The sequence below is a fragment of the Cervus elaphus genome, chromosome 4 (assembly GCF_910594005.1).
Source record: "Cervus elaphus chromosome 4, mCerEla1.1, whole genome shotgun sequence".
Classification (NCBI taxonomy): Eukaryota; Metazoa; Chordata; class Mammalia; order Artiodactyla; family Cervidae; genus Cervus; species Cervus elaphus.
The window spans coordinates 45,998,820-46,017,120 of record NC_057818.1 but is presented as its reverse complement, the minus strand read 5'-3'; the positions used below and the strand labels follow the sequence as shown (position 1 = coordinate 46,017,120).

Here is an 18,301-nt window from a genome sequence, read left to right as displayed (position 1 = left end):
CTCTCCTCTCAGAACCAGCTGCTCCAGAGAGGAGAGGCCCTGCTGCCTTCTAGCTGGTGATGGACCAATGACTTAACTTCTCTGTGGCTCAGTTTCTCCTTCTGTAAAATAAAAATAATAAGTGTATACGACTCTTATATATCCGGAGGGAGGTCCAGATGATTATCTGAAATGACCCATGGAAAACATTTAGAACACAGTTAAGTCTGGCACACAGTAAGTGATCCATAAAAGAAAAAAAAAGCTCTCACCATCATCATCCTTGTGATGCTTCTTATCGTAAACAGGAGTAAGAACCCAGCTGCGCTGAAACTCAGTGAGTATGGATTTAAGCCTGTCTGTCTTTACTCTGTGTCCCTGGCCCTAAGTTCTTTATTTAGCTTTTCATAGACCCTGTACAGAAGTTTCTCATCCTTGCTTTACATCTGAAGTACCAGAGACTTGAAGGGCCTTGCTCAAATCACAGAGCTCCTCGGGTGCTGGATAAGTGCTTGGTCCAAAATTCACCCCAACCTGTTGGGTGCCCACTTTGCTATAAACCCTCTCTGTCCTCTCCCTGAATTCTCACACATCTGAGAAGTAGGTGCCACTACTGCCCCATTTGACAGATGGGCAAACTAAGGACTAGGGGCCCAGATCTGAGTGGCCCCGCCAGAGCAGATGCTGCTAAGCCCCTTGTCCTCCAAGTGTTCTGGGTGTGTGCAGCAGTGCCAACAGAGGCTGTGTTCTCCTCATGCCTTAGTTTTTCCATCTGTAAAAGGGGGGTTAGTAATACTACCCACCTCACAGGCTGTTGGCGGGGGCGGGGGGGCGGGGCGGGGGAAGAGCCGAGTAAATTTGTGTCAAGACTGATGCACAGCAAGCTCTCAATGAGCATTATTACTGCGATTTCACATTGCTTGTTGAGCAACAGCGGCCATTTATTTCCTTTTTTTATTTAATGGATAGAATCTATCCAGACTGCTAAAAAGTCCAAAATGAAAACAGCCAGTATCCATAAGTTCTGACCTCCAAAGGAAGAGAGGCCACAGAGCCAGCTGCCTGGGCTTGCTCCCTGGCTTTGCCCCACTTAGATAACCTAGATCGCAAATGACTGGACCCCTCTCCTCAGTATTTCCATCTGTAAAATAGCCGTATGATCGTCTCAGCCTCAGAGGGTTGTAGTGAGGCAGCATGAGCTAACAGATGAACTGGTAGGACAGGGCGTGGTACAGAGTCAATATTAAAGAAAGGGGTGGTATCCTCATCCTTTTTTTCCTCGGTTTGACTCCCTACCCCTAGGGGGTGGTGGGCACTCAAGGGGTTAACTCCGGGAGGGGCAAAAGAGGTTGTGGGTTTGGAGCAGGGTGGCTGTCCTGCCGAGCATCGCCACCAGAGGGGGCAGCTGGACCTGAGCTGGTCCCTTGAAGCCTCAGGGCCAGCGCCCACCACACCCTCCTGGAGCCAGGGGAGGGGGCTGGTTGGGAGTGGCCTGGACGGCTCCAGCCCCTAGGGGTCTCTCCTTCCACTCCCCCTCCTGCCGACAGAGCCATCCGGTCCCCACCCTGGTGACATCCTTCTCACCCTCCGTGAGTGGAGTGGAGTGGGGTGTCTGGGGAGGGGGCTGGCTGGGAGGAGCCAGGGCAGCTCAGCCCCCAGTGGCCCCTCCCCTCCCATGGGGCCCTCCGGCCCCTTCCCCAGGGGCTGCTCTTCCTATGGCCTCTGACCCCCGCCTCCTTTTCCTGCTTTGCCTCGAGCCCGGTGCCCAGAGTCCCTTTCCCTAACCTCCTGGGAGAAGGGGCGTGGGAGGAGGGGAAGAAACTTCCAGGGAGCTGGAAGTGGGGGCGCGCAGAGGAGCAGAAATAAAGACACCAGACAGACACACACACACACACACACACACAGAAGGAGAGGCCAACAGACAGACAGAGACAGAGAAAAAGAGAAAGAGAAAGACAACTCAGATAGAGAGACAGAGGTAGAGAGTGGGAAACGGACTAACAGAGTCAGAAATACAGAAAAGGAGAGACACAAAGACAGGGAAAAAGGCATTAACAGAAATTTAGACACCGAAGACATACAGGGAGAAAGATAGGCTGAAGAGAGACTGAGAAAGAGGAGAGAGAAGCCGGGGCAGAGCGTGCCAGCTGGCGGCATGGAGGGTCGCCTGGCATGGGAGATGTAGTGGCCAAGACCTGGGCCGAGCTGGGAGGGCAGAGAGAAGCCGCTGCCTCGGCAGGGGTCAGGGGGCATGGGAGGGGTGGGAATTTTGCTACTGCTGCTGCTGGCTGGGCTGGGGGTGGGGGAGGCCTGGAGACCCCCAAAGGGAAAGTGTCCTCTGAGTTGCTCCTGCTCCAAAGACAGTGCTCTGTGTGAGGGCTCCGTGGACCTGCCCGAGATCCTCTCCCCGACCCTGCTGTCGCTGTGAGTGTCAGCCCTCTGGGGGCCTGAGGCTGGGGATGGGACCCCGGGGAGCTGGAGGGCCCATCAGGATCTTGGGAGGGGGCAGCAAAGGATGTCGGGAGTCCTGGGAGGGGGCTACTGGGATTTGAAAGGGAGCAGGAGTGGGGATGGGAATTCCAGAGGGCAGGGGCATCTTGCTGGGGGGGGGGCTGGGGGGAGGGAGAACCATGGGGTGCGCAGAGTGCCGCCAGGATCCTTGCCAAGCGAGGAGGGCAATTGCCCGTCTCCCCTGGAATGCAGGGGAAATACACACACCCAGGGTCAGGTTCCCTCCTGCCCCCCTCGGACAGGAGCCGGCTCTGGGATGGGAGTGGCGCACTGGAGCGGTTTTCTCCTCACCCACCATTGCCCACGTCCCCAGCTCATTCGTTAGGACCCGAATCACCCAGCTGAAGGCCGGCAGCTTCCTGAGGGTGCCGTCACTGCACCTGCTGTGAGTGGGGTCCTGCTGAGTGAAGAGCTCCTGGGCCGGGGGCTGTCCATGCACGTGCATGTGGGGGGGGGGTGAGTGTGCACACTTACGTGTTTGTGCATGTCGTGAAAATATCTGTGTGATCCACATCCTCACACTGCATGCCTGTGTGTGTGATCATGCCCACATGGGCTGGGGTTGGGGGGAGCCAAGGTTAACATGTCAGGTAGGGAGGAATGACTCTGGAAAAATTTCTCTCTTACCTCCTTGCCAGCCTCTTCACATCCAACTCCTTCTCCGTGATTGAGGATGATGCGTTTGCGGGCCTATCCCACCTGCAGTACCTGTGAGTGAGGCCAGGAGAAAGGGGCAAGGATGGGGGCCTGGGAGAGGAAGGAGGCGCCCCTCCGTGGCTCCTAGAGTGGGGGGAAGGGAGGAGCTTGTTGCCCTGGGGAGGAAGTGTCTGGACAAGGGATCGCTTCGGAGGGGCAAGACGGCCGGCCTTTTGAATGGGGCTGGGGCTCCTGCTCAGCTGTGTGATCTCAGCCTGCCTCCATGGCACGCTCTGTTTCAAGATGCACAAAGTCCTGGGTAACCCATGATTGTTTCTGGTCCTACCTGACTTTCAGGAGACCGGGCAGGGTACAAAGAGGCCAGAGATAAGGAAATGTTTCAAATTAAGAGACAGAGACTCTGAGTTAGTTGGTGATGGTGGTACAGATGGTGGTGGTGGTGGTGTTGATGGCCCGACAACACCAGCAGTAATGTTGGCGGTGATGATAACGGGGATGGTGCTCACAGGGAAGTGGTGGCATTATTGAGGATGATGGAGTAGGGATGAGTTTGATAAAAATGGTGGACCCAATGGTGATGGTGCTCTTGGACCATCAGACGGACACTGATGATGAAGTCTGAAGGGTTGGGGTCAGTAATAATTATCAGTGCTGTGGACATTGGTGATTATGATATTGGTGCTGGTGGTGGCAGGGGTTTGGAGTAGGATGTTGGTGTTATGGCAGTGTTGGTACTGGGTCTGGCGGTGATGGTAAAGGTAGATGTACGTGCAGAAATTGGGGCAGTAGTGGTGCTGGTGGCAGGTGATGATGTGAGCGCTGAGGGTAATGGTGATGTTGGGACTGGCAATGCTGGTGCTCGTGATAATGGTGGCAGGGTTGGTGGTGATGGTGGCAGTGGTTTTGGTGTTGACTATGAAGGATGTATTCTTGGTGATGCTTATCAGTGTTGCTGCTGTGAGGCCGGATGATTAGCTATTGATGTTGGTATTGATGATGGGAATAGTGGATGATGTTGGTGTTGGTGATGGTGGCAGTTTTTGGTACTGGGGGTGATGACGGTGGTAGAGGCATTAGACATAACAGATGATGGTGCAGGTATGAGTGGTCATATTGGTGTTAGTACCGGTGTTGGTCATGGTGGCTGTGGTGGTGATGGTTCCTGGTAAGGCTGGCAAGGACCATAGGGTCAGGTTCTTGGCTCCTGGGATTGCAGGCTGGGACCTTGGTGAAGAGAGAGGCTCCTGGGAGGTTTTTCCCTGGGATTATGCAAGCTGTTGGGAGAGAATTCCACATGTTGCCGTGACCTGTGGCTACCATGGGGTGAGTTCCCCAACCACTGTGGGGCTACAGCAGGGAACTGGGGGACCTTCCCCTGACCCCATCTTCCCTCCACAGCTTTATTGAGGACAATGAAATTGGTTCCATCTCTAAGAACGCCCTCAGAGGACTTCGCTCACTCACACATCTGTACGTGCTTCCACTGCCCCAGCCCACCTTGGGAGGCACCCCACACCCTTCACCCTGGCATCATCCTAGGAGCTGCTGATGGCTTCTCCTTCTGTCCCTCCACCAGGAGTCTGGCCAATAACCATCTCGAGACCCTCCCCAGGTTCCTGTTCCGGGGCCTGGAGACCCTGACTCATGTGTGAGGCCCAAGGGGACTGGGAGGGTTGGGGGGATTGGGGAACGTGTGGGTGCGGGAAGGGGGCGTCTGTGCCCACTCCTGGTTGGCACAAGTGAGTATGACTGCGATGGTTTTTACATAGTTTCCACACCATGGTGGGGCCCTATCCTGAGCCCTTGCCCGGGGAGGGGCGGGGAGTATGGCCCCCAGCGGGTTGGAAGCCGGGTCGCAGCCCCTCCCCGGCCTCTTGCCCCAGGGACCTCCGCGGGAACCCGTTCCAGTGTGACTGCCGCGTGCTCTGGCTGCTGCAGTGGATCCCCACCGTGAACGCCAGCGTGGGGACCGGGGCCTGCGCCGGCCCCGCCGCCCTGGCCCACATGCAGCTCCGCCACGTGGACCCCAAGACGTTCAAGTGCAGAGCCATAGGTGGGGGCTTTCCCGGCGGGGTGGGAGGGACAGCAGGGGCGGCCAGGGCTGAGGGGCTCACCTCCCTCCCTGCCCTGCCAGTTCCTGGCTGAGAGTCTGCTGAGGAGGCGTCTCCCCGAGCCTCAGTTTTCTTACCTGTGAATAGGGGTAATACACGGTGACACAGGACTCCTGCAGGAGACTTCAGTGATGCCCTTGGCGTGAGGTCTGGGAGGGGAGGCCCTCATAAATGTTCATTCTCGTTGTTGTTATTAATATGAAACTGACCATGTAAAAAATATTTCCTCCGATCACTTTGCTTTTCTGCAAATATATTCTGGTACCTTTATGGGTACTGGGCAAAGCAGAGAGCACAGGAGTGATGAAGCCAGCCCTGGGTCTTGTCCTCACAGAGCCCACGGCCAGAGGCAGGCAGAGAGCGCTGGCCTAGAATGACCAGAGCTGAGATGGGGGTAGCACAGAAGGGTCAGGGCCAGGATTGGTGGGGGGGAGATCCCATGGAGATATGGGAGCCCCGAGCCAGAGTTGGGGCCAGGCGTAGCTGGAGGGTCTGGAAGGAGTGAAACTTTGAGTTCAGACCTGAAGATCATCACTAACGTCATCTTCCTCAAAATGTAAGACAAGTTTTTGGTCTTCAGAATTCATAGAACAAGGAAATTTAACTTAGTCACTCTTGGTTCAGTTATTCAACAAACACCGACTGAGGTCCACTTGGTGCCCAGCCCTGTGGGAGGCCATGGGCACACTGTGGTGACCAAGATAACCCGGGGCCTTTGCCTCACGGGGTCACAGTCCTGGAGGTGGGGAGTCAGACATCAAATAAAACATTGCACAGGAAATGTATGGTACCCGTTATGATAAACACAGAGGATGATGAGGGAGTTTAGGGGGTGGTCCTACCTTTCCTGGGGCATCGGAGAAGGCTTCTCCAAAGAGGTAGCACCAGCTGTGGCTGTAGCGAAGTGGAGGACAGAGGACGAGGTCAGCATGTGCCGTGAATCCCCCAAGGCATCACAGAGCTTGTCCTGACTGAGGATGGAAGGAGGAAGGTCTGGCCTGGAGGAGTGAGGAAGGGAAGGACACAGATGAGGTGTCTCACCTGCAAGGGCCTCACTCTGCAGAACTTCGAAAGTCACAGAGAAGAAGGTGGACTTTATCCAGAGGACTGTGGGAAGCCATAGAGGGAGGGTTTTGAGCAGAGAGTGACATGGTTTGATGGCCATTTTTTAAAAGATCCCCTTTGGATGGGCATCCTTAGCTGTTTGGTTCGTTGATTCAACCCGGGCCCCTAGAAGTAGGTCCTGGCATGTAGAATGAAGTATTGTCAGCTGGAGGCCACCGCCACCACACTGGGCAATCTGGGTGCATCATTATCGTCAACGCTAAGTTGCTGTAACAGAGAGGTTCTAAATACCATGAAACAAAGAAAACAGAAGGGTCTGAGGTGAGCAGTTCAGGCCAGTGGGGCAGCCCCTGGGTGTTATCCTGCTTTCCATGGTTGAAACCGAGTCGTGATCCCATTCACCTGCCAGTTCACAGGAGTGGGGGAAGGGACCTAGTCTAGGACAAGCCGTCCTCCTAGAAGCAAGGCGACTAGAACCATCACTCTGCTCTGGTTCATGGCCACGTGTCAGGAGGTGGCGTGGGGGCAGTGCTGGGCTAACGGCCTCTGATTGGGTGGCTTTGTGGCCAGATGCAACCCTGTGTGATGGAAAACAGGAAGGATGGATTTGGCTGGACAGCTGGCTGCCTGGGCCTCAGTTTCCTCCTCTGCAAAGTGGATATAATAACAAACTATACCCCACAGGGATCTTGTGAAGTTAAATGAATGATGGAGGTGCTGTTTCTAATTATTTGATGATGCCACGCAGCTTAGAAAATAAGAGTATCACCGTGTGGTTGTGAGTTAATACGTCCATAGATAAAAAGATTCCACCGTGCATCCCCATGAAGTCAGCACCATGGCGGTCCTCACTGCAAAGATGCGCAAGCTGAGGCTAGGTGATGCAGACCCTTGGGGGTCCCCTTGGCCTGTCTGACTCTCTCCCTCCCCCCACCTCCAGAGCTGTCCTGGTTCCAGACGGTGGGAGAGTCAGCGCTAGGTGTAGAAGCTTTCTCCTACCAGGAGGAGCCCTACATCGTCCTGGCACAGCCCTTTGCCGGCCGCTGCCTGATCCTGGCCTGGGACTACAGCCTGCAGCGCTTCCGTCAGGAGGAGGAGCTGTCTGGTAAGCCCCCTCCCATCCTTCCGCCTGCCGGGTAGCCTGCCCAGCTGGTCTAACAGGGCCCCCTGCCCCCCTGCTCCCCACAGCACCCTCGGTGGTGTCCTGCAAGCCGCTGGTGCTGGGCCCCCGCCTCTTCGTGCTGGCTGCCCGCCTGTGGGGAGGCTCGCAGCTGTGGGCCCGGCCCGGCCCCGACCTGCGCCTGGCCCCGCTGCAGGCCCTGGCCCCACGGCGGCTGCTGCGGCCCAATGATGCCGAGCTCCTGTGGCTGGACAGGCAGCCCTGCTTTGTGGTGGCCGATGCCTCCAAGGCAGGCAGCACCACACTGCTGTGCCGGGACGGGCCTGGCTTCTACCCGCGCCAGAGCCTGCACGCCTGGCACCGGGACACGGACGTCGAGGCCCTCGAACTGGACGGCCGGCCCCATCTGCTGCTGGCCTCTGCCTCGCAGCGGCCCGTGCTCTTCCACTGGTTCGGGGGCCGCTTTGAGCGGCGGACAGACATCCCAGAGGCCGAGGACGTCTATGCCACGCGCCACTTCCAGGCTGGCGGGGACGTGTTCCTGTGCCTGACACGCTACATCGGGGACTCCATGGTGAGGCTGGGCGCAGTCCTGAGGGGTGGGCACAGGTCCCACCTGACTGGCAGCAGCTCACTCCCACTCCAGGCTGGCCTCTCAAGCACTGACCCAACCTCACATGCTGGCCTCTGAAGGCTGACCTGCCTGACAGCTGATCTTCCTAATATGCTGATCTTTGAGCTCTGACCCTATCCCAACGCAAACTCCAAGACTGTGATCCCTCGAGACTGTTGCTGTTTGGTTACTCAGTCGTGTCCGACTCTTTGCAAACCCATGGACCGCAGCACGCCGGGCTTCCCTGTCATTCACTATCTCCTGGAGTTTGCTCAAACTCATGTCCATTGATTCAGTGATGCCATCCAACCATCTCATCCTCTGTCGTCCCCTTCTCCTCCTGCCCTCAATCTTTACCAGCATCAGGGTCTTTTCCAATGAGTCAGCTCTTCGCATCAGGTGGCCAGGGTTTTGGAGCTTCAGCTTCAACATCAGTCCTTCCAATGAGTATTTAGGGTTGATTTCCTTTAGGATCAACAGGTTTGATCTCTTTGCTGTGCAAGGGACCCTCAAGAGTCTTCTCTAGTGCCACAGTTCAAAAGCATCAATTATTTGGTGCTCAGCCTTCTTTATGATCCTACTTTCACATCCATATATGACTACTGGAAAAACCATAGCTTTGACTAGATGGACCTTTGACCCTAAACCACTCTCCATCTCCCAACACTGACACCGGCCCCAAGATTCTGATTCTACTCCCAAACTGACACAGTCCAGTACTTACGTTTTTTTTTAAGTTTTTATTTATGGCTGTTCTGGGTCTTTGTTGCTTTTTGCTCAGGCTTTCTCTAGTTGTGGCGAACAGGGGCTGGTTTTCATTGCAGTGCACAGGCTTCTTATTGCAGTGGCTTCTTTTGTTGCAGAGCACAGGCTCTAGGCGCATGGACTTCAGTAGTGGGGCACACATACTCAATATTTGTGGCTTGTGGGCTCAGTAGTTGTGGCTTGCAGGCTTAATTGCTCCACAGTGTGTGGAATCTTCCCGGACCAGGGGTCGAACCCATGTCCCTTGCCTTGGCAGGTGGATTCTTATCCGCTGTGCCATCAGGGAAGTCCCCAGGACTTACATTTAACCACAGCCACCACACCCTGAACCCCCAGGGCTGATGGCCCACTCCCTCCAGCACTCTCTGGAGCGAGATATAGCCACAGGCAGGGCTTTGAGCCTGAAAGGCACTGATATGACTCAGAGGTGCACAGGATGTCTGTGTGGGGAGCAGACTATAGGCACAGGGGCAGGAACAAAGAGACCAAGAAGACCAGGGAGGAGGTTATGTGATGGTCCAGGAGGCAGGTGACTGTGGTTGGGCAGGAGTTCGGCCAGAGGAGATGGGAAAGTGCATACCATCATAGGTGAAACTAACTGACTCCAGGGCTGACTGATTCTATGTGGGGCTGAAGGAGAGAGAAGGGTCCAGAGTGACTCCAAGTCTGTGGGCTGAGCAGCTGGTTGGTGACATTTAGAAAGATGAGAAAGCTGTGGGAGTTTGTGGACTTACAGGCCTCTGTTCCTGAGCTATTCCAAGTCCTCTGGGGCCTAGGGGATCACTGATAGGCAGGCCTGGCCCTGGGGACCCCAGCCCTAATGAGCGGCCCCCCCACCCCCACAGGTCATGCGCTGGGATGGCTCCATGTTTCGCCTGCTGCAGAAACTTCCCTCTCGAGGTGCCCACGTCTTCCAGCCACTGCTCATTGCCAAGGACCAGCTGGCCATCCTGGGCAGTGACTTCGCCTTCAGCCAGGTTTTCCGCCTTGAGCCTGACAAGGGGCTCCTGGAACCACTGCAGGAGTTGGGGCCCCCGGCGATAGTGGCCCCTCGGGCCTTTGCCCACATCACCATGGCCGGCAGACGCTTCCTCTTCGCTGCTTGCTTCAAGGGCCCCACACAGATCTACCAGCATCATGAGTTAGACCTCAGTGCCTGAAGCTGGAAGGGATGCTGGACATGGCCGACAGGGGGCTGGCATGGGGATTCCTGGGCTTCAGGATGTCCCCTTTACTGGCCTCCTGACCCGACTCAGAAGTGACAGTTGGTCCTGTGAGATGCTGACCACAAGCCAAGTTCGAGGCAAGAGCTGCCCTTTCAGTCTTAAGCAACATCTTGCCTGGGAGATGACACCCAGGAGATGACACCCATCAAAGATGACTTGGGGGCTCAGGCTGGGAGACCGCTGCATGGAGCCGGTAGACAAATCATGGTGGGAGGGTAACGTGAAGAGCTCCATGAGGTCTAGAAAAGTCCCCCTCAACCCACTCCCGCCCCTTCTGTTCCCTGTAAAAGTACTGAGAAGGCGATAGCTTTCCTTTTCCTTCTAAACTCAATCCGGCCAATCGCTTTTAGTGCCCGCCTTCATGACGTCATCAGTCGCTGGGCAGTTTTCCACGCCGGGCCTGCTAACTTCCTCTACTGCTTGTGCGCACGCCTGCTGCCGAGGCGGAAGCTCAGAGTGTTGTTCCTCTTGCGCGTGCGCGGGGAATAGGTGGGAAAGAGCGAGATTTAGCCCGGAGCCAGGGGTGCCTCTCCCGGGTCGGTGACACGATCGCGGAAGGAAAGTGCACGGGCTCAATAAACGCGCTGTGCACCCGCCCCACCGGTGGTTGAGGGGTTATTGGGAGAAGGTGTCTCCTGTGGCATGGGGTTGGGGTAGGGGAGGAAGAGGAGTATCCCAGGAGCTATATTAAGGAGAGGGGAGGTGTCCCAGGGTGCATTCTGGCTGCTCTTGGTGAGCTTTCACGAGGTCTCTAAGGAGTGTGGGCTCATATGGGGGGGGCCTTGTGGGGTGTTCAGGGGATATAAAAGCATTGTTAGGGGGTTAGATCATGGGTTTATTGTTGGTCTGTGTGTCCCAGGAGATATTTGGAGGTGTTTTGAAGGGTTTTAGGCATTTTTGTGGCTCTTGGGGACTTTTTGAAAGTCTTATTGGGTATTGGAGACTGTGTAAGGGAGTTCCAGCCTGGTTGGAGGTTCTCACACCATGTAGCCATTATATTTTATTAGGGATATTGTGGGGGATAATTTAAAGTTCTCATAGGAACATTTGGGTGTGAGGAAGCATCTTTTATAATGAAATGGGATCTGAGGTGAGTGGGAGGGTCATGCATGCATGCTTGCTAAGTCACTTCAGTCATGTCCCACTCTGTGCGACCCTATGGACAGCAGCCCACCAGGCTCCACTGTCCACAGGATTCTCTAGGCAAGAATACTGGAGTGGGTTGCTATTTCCTTCTCTGGGAGGGTCATAGGGCCTCACTATTATAACCATAAGCTGTCTGGGTACTCCGGGGTACTGGGATCATTCCACATCCTAGCTTTCCTGGGATGGTCCCAGGGTCCAGTATTTCATCTGGCTGGAGCTCCCTTTCACTCTCAAAAATATCCTCCAAGTAGAGCACTTTAAATTGCATGTGTGGTTCCCATGGCCACAGAGGCAGAGGTCGGGCCCCTTGCCATCCATCAGGTCATGTGGAGGCAAGCCTGTGGTCTCATCCCAGTGAAGAGATTCAGCTGCCAGCTTCCGTGCCAGCCCCCATGCACGTCAACCTTCTGCCCTTCCCACCACAAACCCCAGTGCAAATATAGGGAGTCTCAAGGCTGCTTGGGTATGAGGCAAAATCATTTTAGAGTAAAAACTGAACCAAGACCCCTCCAGGGAGAGGTGAGATGGAGCCCTGGCCAGGCGGTCTGAGGAGGGAGTGGAGAATTCCATCCTGGAGTTCAGGCTCCCTTGCAGAGCCAGAACTTGGGGGAAGAGTAGTCCTTGGAGCTCTTTCTGCTGATCCATTCTCAACAGTTTTGGGCAGAGCCTGGGAGAGGTGACAGGGTCAGCTTTTGAGAGTGGATCAAGTTATTTCTCCCCAGGGTGCCGTCATACACACATACACCCCATCTCCCCCCACCCCACCATGTCCCTCTCAGCCTACTCTGTCCCTGTCTTACCTGGAGTGATGAGAGGTGGGGCATCTCCTGAACGGTGGCTAGGGAAAGAAAAGCGGTGAGATCTCTGATCCCTCCTGTTTCTCCTCTCCCTCACGGCTAGAGGAGTCTCAGCTTGTCCTGTGGTAGCTCCCTAGCTATTTTTTCACAGGGTTATACCGTCCCAGGGACCAAAAGCATTTCAGGATTTGAGGCCCTTTGAAGATTCATGGCTCTGAAGAATGAACCTGGAAAAATCTTAGGAGCAGGAATTTTCCGGGGCAGGGCCTGGAGGCCTGGCTTTTTCCTGTGAGATTTAGCTCTTTACCCCAGAAAGGCATCTCCAGCGTGAGGCAGGCACGCTGCCGGGAACCCATCTTACCTGGGCTTCTGTCGGAACTTGCATTTGCATTTCCCACCTGTTAGGGGGAGGGGAATGTCAGGGGAGGACACCACCAGCCCTGCCCTGTCCCGCCCGCCACCCCGCCAGCCCCTGCACTCACTCATGAGGACAATGATGCCCATGGCACACAGAATCCCTGCGAAGATGAGCCCGCCGACCCGGAGGCCATACCAGTCTAGGAGAAACCCAGAGGGGGCCCTTGGTGCCAGCCCATGTCTTCCCCATCCGAGCCCTCAGCTACTTGACAATATCCCTTGGGCACCTCTCACGTGGGCTGTAGCAGTGGAGAGAACGGACGGCTCCCCCAGCCCCCTGGGCTAACTTTCCAGTTTGCACACAGCAAGCAACAGAGATTTAATGTGGTATCAGGTAGAGAGAAGAGGTCTGAAGACAAATAAGCAGGTCCAGGAGACAGAAAGTCAGAGGGGAGGTCTTTGAGGGAGAGTGGCCAGGGAAGACTCCTCCAAAAGGGCACATTTGAATAGAGACCTGAGGAGCGGAGGGAGGGAGTGTGGAGCTATGTGGAAGAAAATGTGGGGAGTCCCAAGGACCAGACTGGCACATCTTATTCCCTTAATCCATTGTTTTTACTGTTCAACAGGGGCATTGAACAGTATCCCGTTAGTCTCACCCCCGAGGTCACCCCCATCAGACCCTCACCCGACCTGTGTGGGACCCTTGGCACAAAATAGGTATGAGGGGTGGGTGGGGGATGCAAAGGGAGGGGCAGGGGCTCTCACCATAGTAGAAAGGACTGTTTTTATCTGCAAGGAAAAAAATAAAGAACATGAATCCAGGACAAGAGCTGGGATGCAGGGCTCGTCGGGGAGACTTTGGAGGTGGACTGGTGGAGGAGTCAGTCTGGCTCACCTTCTGGGTCGTTGGCGTCCAAGGCAGGCAGGGCTGGTGGGGAGAAGCGGGGAAGGAGAGAGATGGAGGTGCTGGCCTTGGCAAAGCTGGGAGCAAGGCCATGGAACCCTTGGCCTCAGCAAAGGGTCCCCTGATGGACAGTTCCCCACTCTTGAGGGCACAGGGTTTCAACCCCAAACTAGCTATCTCTGCACATTCCACCTTGAAAGTGAGGGTTTCCCCCACTCAGCCCCACCCCTGAAGTAGGTTTTCATCTGGGTGGCTTTTGATCACCTAGTCAGCCTTTGGCCTGATGTTGCAGACACCTGACTAACCCACAACCACTGTAGAAACGAGCAAGAGTCTCGTGGGGATGACAGATGGCTTCCACTCCCAGGTGTTCTCAGCCCTCATCTCCCGGGTCTGCCACATCCACATCCCAACCCCCATTTCCCTGAAAGTGACTTACTAATTATGAACTTAATTTGTTGTTCAGTTGCTGCGTCATGTCCGACTCTGCGACCCCATGGACTGTAGCACGCTAGGCTTCCCTGTCCTTCACCATCTCCCTGAATTTGCTCAAAGTCGTGTCCGTTGAGTCAGTGATGCCATCCCACCATCTCATCCTCTGTCACCCCATCTCCTCCTGCCCTCAATCTTTCCCAGCCTCAGGATATTTTCTTTGCATCAGGTGGCCGAGAGTACTGGAGCTTAATAAACTCCATACACCTTAAACTTAATAAACTTAATACACTTTATTTAAAAAAGAACTTTACATCACTATCCTGAATGGAATACCAGTCTCGCTTGATATAATGGATAAAAACAAAGACAATGAAAGCAAAAGACTAGGACTGAATTCTGGCTAGAAGCAGTCAGCTGTTTAGCTTTGGGCCTAAGCTCTATTCACCCTTTGTTAAAGGGATATTCATATTTTTAAAATTATATTTAAAGCATAGACACATGGTGCTTATTCTGTCCCAGGCACTACCCTTAGTGCTCTGCATATTGTAACTTTAGTTTAATCCTCATAGTGACTCTCTGAGTAGGTGCTGCTATTGTCCAGATGGGGAAACTGTGGCCCAAGGGGTTTTTGGTAATTGCCACATAACCACGAAGCTCTTCCCACTCGTGATAAAGTGTTTAGGAGTGTTAAAGATATGGTAGCCCAGGGCCGAGCCTTCTCCAAGATGTCATCACGGAGACATCAAGACGATGATGAGCTGTATAAGCCTTGGCTGTAAGAGGTCCTCCTTTATGTGTCCCTTGAAATCACCAGTGTGACACACCCTACCCTCTAGGAGATACTGTCCTGAAGCTCCCCACCCCACGGGGGAGGCAGAAAGCATGAGAGTAACACGCACACATGGTCACCACCCAGCTGAGGGGATGTGAGGAGAGGCAGTCCAGGAATGGACACTCACCTGCCAGAAGGCTGAGCAGGCTCAGGACCACCTCTTGCATGTCGATCGCTGGCCTGGTGGGGTCTGGGGAGAGCGATCAGCTTCAGCAGGGCCCCCCGGAGGCCTCTGGTTCCCAATCTCCTGCTACTCTGCTCCCCACCCAGGGTACACAGCTCACCCCAGGGCAGGAAGCCTGGCCTTGAAATTCACTGGGCTGAGAGATAAGGAGTGGGAAAGTGCAGTGGGGGCTGGGTGAGAACTCAGACCGGAAGAGGGAGGAGCAATAATAACTCACTGGATGTGGACTGGAGGCTTTAAGCGAATCACCCTGGAAACCAAATGAAGAAGGTGCTGCCCACCGTATCCCCATCTTACAGATGGGGACATTGAGGCTCCAGAGGTGAAAGTGGGTGCTCGAGAGGTCACCTTGCCAGAAGGCGGGATTTAAACCAGACCTGGCTGACTCTCTGAGGGCCTCGGGGTGTTGCGGGGAATGGAGCATTGGGAGCCAGATGGTGGGAGGCCCGGTCCCCAGGAGTGTCTCCCATAGACAGTTTGGAGCCTGCCTGCCCTGCCCAGACTTTGCTGGGCCAGGGCTGGAGCCTGGGCTGGGGCCTGAGCTGCTCAGGGCAGGATGTTGGGGTGGAGAGAACTCAGGGAGGGGCGGGGGGCAGGCCTGGAAAAGAATCGCCTGGCTGCAGCCCCAGCCTTATCTTCTGTCCCACACTGCCAGCACCCCACCATCCTGCTTCTGCCCCACCCATGCCCATCCCACCCTGGTCCTTGGGTCCTGTCTCTACCCCAGTCCCAGCCCCAACCCCTGTCCCTGCCTGTGTTCCCACCAAGCTCCTGGGGCAGCACATGCTTCCTCTTTCCCCAGGTAGGTCTGCCCAGGACGAAGAACACTCCACTGCCCCCTTCCTCATCACGTTCAGTCCCCTGTGCGTCCCCCGTCCCCTCCCCCACCCCTGCCCCACTGCCATAGCACAGCATAGCTTGTCCCAATCTTGATAGCAAGAGCTAACACTTAGATCCACCCGCTGCTGGGCTCCGCCAAATGACCTTGCTGGGTCTTCACTCATGGAACCTCCCAAGAATCCTGGAGACCCCATTTCACAGATGGCAAAGCATACCCCCCGCCTCCCCTGAGCCTGGCAGGAAGCCCATTGCCATCCCCTGCTCTGCTCCTGTGCACACCTGGAGATAGTGCCCTGTTTATCTCTCTCTCTGCGTGTTCAGTCGTGTCCGACCCTGCCACTCCAGGCGCCTAAGTCCATGGAATTTTCCAGGCAAGAATACTGGAGTGAGTTGCCATTTCCTTCTCCAGGTTATCTTTGCAACCCAGGGATTGAAACTGCATCTCTTGCTTGGCAGGCAGATTCTTTACCGCTAAGCCACCTGGGAAGCCCCACCCCGGGCCCCACTACTTCCTTTAGCCTCCATAGAACCCCTACCCTGAGTTTCTTTTTCTGTTTCCAGAATGTTCTACAGATGCCTTAATCTCTCTGTGCCCACCCCAGATCCTGGGAACCTTCTTAGCGTCTTCGTGTTTGTGCTCAGTCGCTCGGTTGTGTCCGACTCTGCAACCCCATGACCATAGCCCACCAGGCTCCTCTCTGTCCATGGGATTTCCCAGGCAAGAACATTGGAGAGAGTTGCCATTTCCTTCTCCAGGGGATCTTCCCTGCCCAGGGATTGAATCCATGTGTCCGGCATTGGCAGACGGGTTCTTTACCACTGAGCCACCTGGGAAGCCCTCTTAGTTTCCTCTTTCATTCTGTATACCAGACCCACAATGTCAATCTGAAAATCCATTTCTTGCAAAGAAAGGGCCTATCACTTTGGGAAACATTATTAAGGGGTTTAGGACCCCCCCCCCCCAAATAGGGGGCAGGGGCAGAGCTGGATTGGGTGTGTGGGCAGGACAGCTTAGGGGGTCCCAGCTCAGGTCTGTGGAAGGACACTTGTTGTCTAAAGTGAACACATGAGGCTTTGTCCCCCCATGGTAACATTAATGCTGGTGATAAGAGCTGGTCTGATTGAGTGTTTACCCCACGCCGGGCACACTTCTCAGCTCTTTGCCCTTATTCATGCCTATAATCTTCGCAGCTTGATGAAATTGGCACTATGATTAGCCCACGTTGCTGTCACAACCCTAGAAACCCTGTGAACTGAGTTTAATGCTATATTCTGTCTTGCAGGACTCATAGTCTCAGGGCTTAAACTTCTTTCCATGGGAGCCTCCAACCCCCCTGGCCAGTCGGGGGCTCCGTAGGCCCCATCCCCAGGCATCTCCCAGCATGCCCAGCACAGGGGGCACTGACGGGTGGTCTCAGCCACACCCCAGCCCCTGCACGTTGCCACCTGACTGTCCCACACTGCTGGCCGCTGGGGGCTGGCGTCTGGGCATGTGCCCTCCCTTGCCCTGTTCAGGCTGTTGTGGAAAGAGGTCTCCCCAGCTGCTCCAGAACCGACTGTGGTCAGGGTGAAGACTCAGAGAGGAAGGTAGCCTGCAATGGAGGCTGAGCCCACCCCTCTCTGCTCTCTCCCAATCCCAGAGATCCCAGTGGTGGTGGGAAGACCGTTTCCGCCACCCACCCCCTACTGTCTGTCCCTCTATTTCTCCATGATGGTGGCCAGGCCCTTCAGGCATGAGCAAAATGACTCCCTCATGTCGCTGAAATCTCCTCCCCAACCCCCAGTTTTAGAGCTTCCTCAGGAAGCCTCCAGACCCTTTCCCTAGAGGTCTTCAGGACCCGCATATTCCCAACATGAGGACACCCTGAGTCCACCATCATCCACCCATCTCCTCTGATCCCCCAATCCAGTTCCAGATCTACCCAGACCCACCAGTCTTCCGGACACCCTGTCCCATCTGTGGGCCTTACCCTCACCCCAGCTGGCTCACCCAGCCCCCTGTACAGAGATTGATGGGGACGGGAGGCGTTCTCTAATCTGCTCCCCCAGAGAAGGACCTTGATGTAGGGAGGTCCTAGGGGTCTTGAACAGAAAGCAGTAGAGAGAGGGGCAGAGCCAAGAAGGAGTCAGAGGGAGAGGGCCCCAGCCCCTCACCTGTATGCTTCCCAGGCTGCGCAGAGGATCGGGTTCCGGGAGAGTGGGCTGCTTAGCCTGAGTCCTGCCTTTATCCACAGCCACCACGCCCTAAGCAAACCTGGGCAGGTAGAGAACTAGTCTGACTCCCTAAAGCTCAGGGGTTCTCTCACCTCGTGCCTGTTCTTAAAGAGACAGTTCCCACTCACCCCCGCCCCCACTTCCAGTGGCAGGGAGCTCCCCTGGGGTCTCCAAGATCACAGCAACCTTGGGCAGGGCAGAAGGAGAACAGGATGAGGGCTGGGACTCGGTCTCTCACATCCAGGAAGGGTGCGTTCTCCAATCTCCTGCCCCTCACAAAAGGACAGGAAAGGGGGAGATGTTCCCGTCTTTAATAGCAAAGCTGCTGCCTGGCGGGGTGATGGGGGAAGGCCATGCTTTGGTTGTAATAACGTAATCTCTCTTACTTAGACTGGGTGTTGTCCTTGGAGGAAGGATTGGTGGCCATTGTGGGAGATCTAAGGTCCTCCTCCGGGCTACTTGTTGCTGTTGACACAGTTGGAGAGTCAGCAAAATGGACCAATAAGCCCAAGGTCATGAGGTGGGGGTGGGATGCCCAAGGGGTA

The 18,301-nt window shown here is 55.3% G+C and overlaps 2 protein-coding genes across 4 annotated transcripts; one reads left to right on the top strand and one right to left on the bottom strand.

Moving 5' to 3' along the window:
* The first annotated feature begins 29 nt into the window (after positions 1 to 29).
* Positions 30 to 10,643, top strand: LGI4 (leucine rich repeat LGI family member 4). 2 transcript variants are annotated; one of them, XM_043893064.1, is made up of 10 exons: positions 30 to 316; positions 2,340 to 2,403; positions 2,804 to 2,875; positions 3,129 to 3,200; positions 4,546 to 4,617; positions 4,724 to 4,795; positions 5,031 to 5,200; positions 7,264 to 7,428; positions 7,512 to 8,017; positions 9,667 to 10,643. In XM_043893064.1, exons 1-10 carry the CDS (start codon positions 268 to 270, stop codon positions 9,979 to 9,981), a joined length of 1,557 nt encoding a protein of 518 aa, XP_043748999.1. In that variant the 5' UTR covers positions 30 to 267; the 3' UTR covers positions 9,982 to 10,643. The 2 variants fall into 2 exon arrangements, with proteins under 2 accessions (XP_043748999.1, XP_043748990.1); XM_043893055.1 differs by lacking the exon at positions 30 to 316 and having other exon boundaries at positions 1,582 to 2,403.
* A 1,009-nt stretch (positions 10,644 to 11,652) lies between these two features.
* Positions 11,653 to 17,795, bottom strand: FXYD3 (FXYD domain containing ion transport regulator 3). Of its 2 annotated transcripts, none has more exons than XM_043894346.1 (8): positions 17,697 to 17,795; positions 14,646 to 14,708; positions 13,243 to 13,275; positions 13,113 to 13,136; positions 12,473 to 12,547; positions 12,352 to 12,388; positions 11,994 to 12,031; positions 11,653 to 11,860 (listed from the first exon to the last, which is right to left on the bottom strand). In XM_043894346.1, the coding sequence occupies exons 2-8, from the start codon at positions 14,683 to 14,685 to the stop codon at positions 11,841 to 11,843; spliced, it is 267 nt and encodes an 88-aa protein (XP_043750281.1). In that variant the 5' UTR covers positions 14,686 to 14,708; positions 17,697 to 17,795; the 3' UTR covers positions 11,653 to 11,840. The 2 variants fall into 2 exon arrangements, with proteins under 2 accessions (XP_043750281.1, XP_043750274.1); XM_043894339.1 differs by having other exon boundaries at positions 14,646 to 14,838; positions 17,697 to 17,793.
* Positions 17,796 to 18,301: the final 506 nt, after the last annotated feature.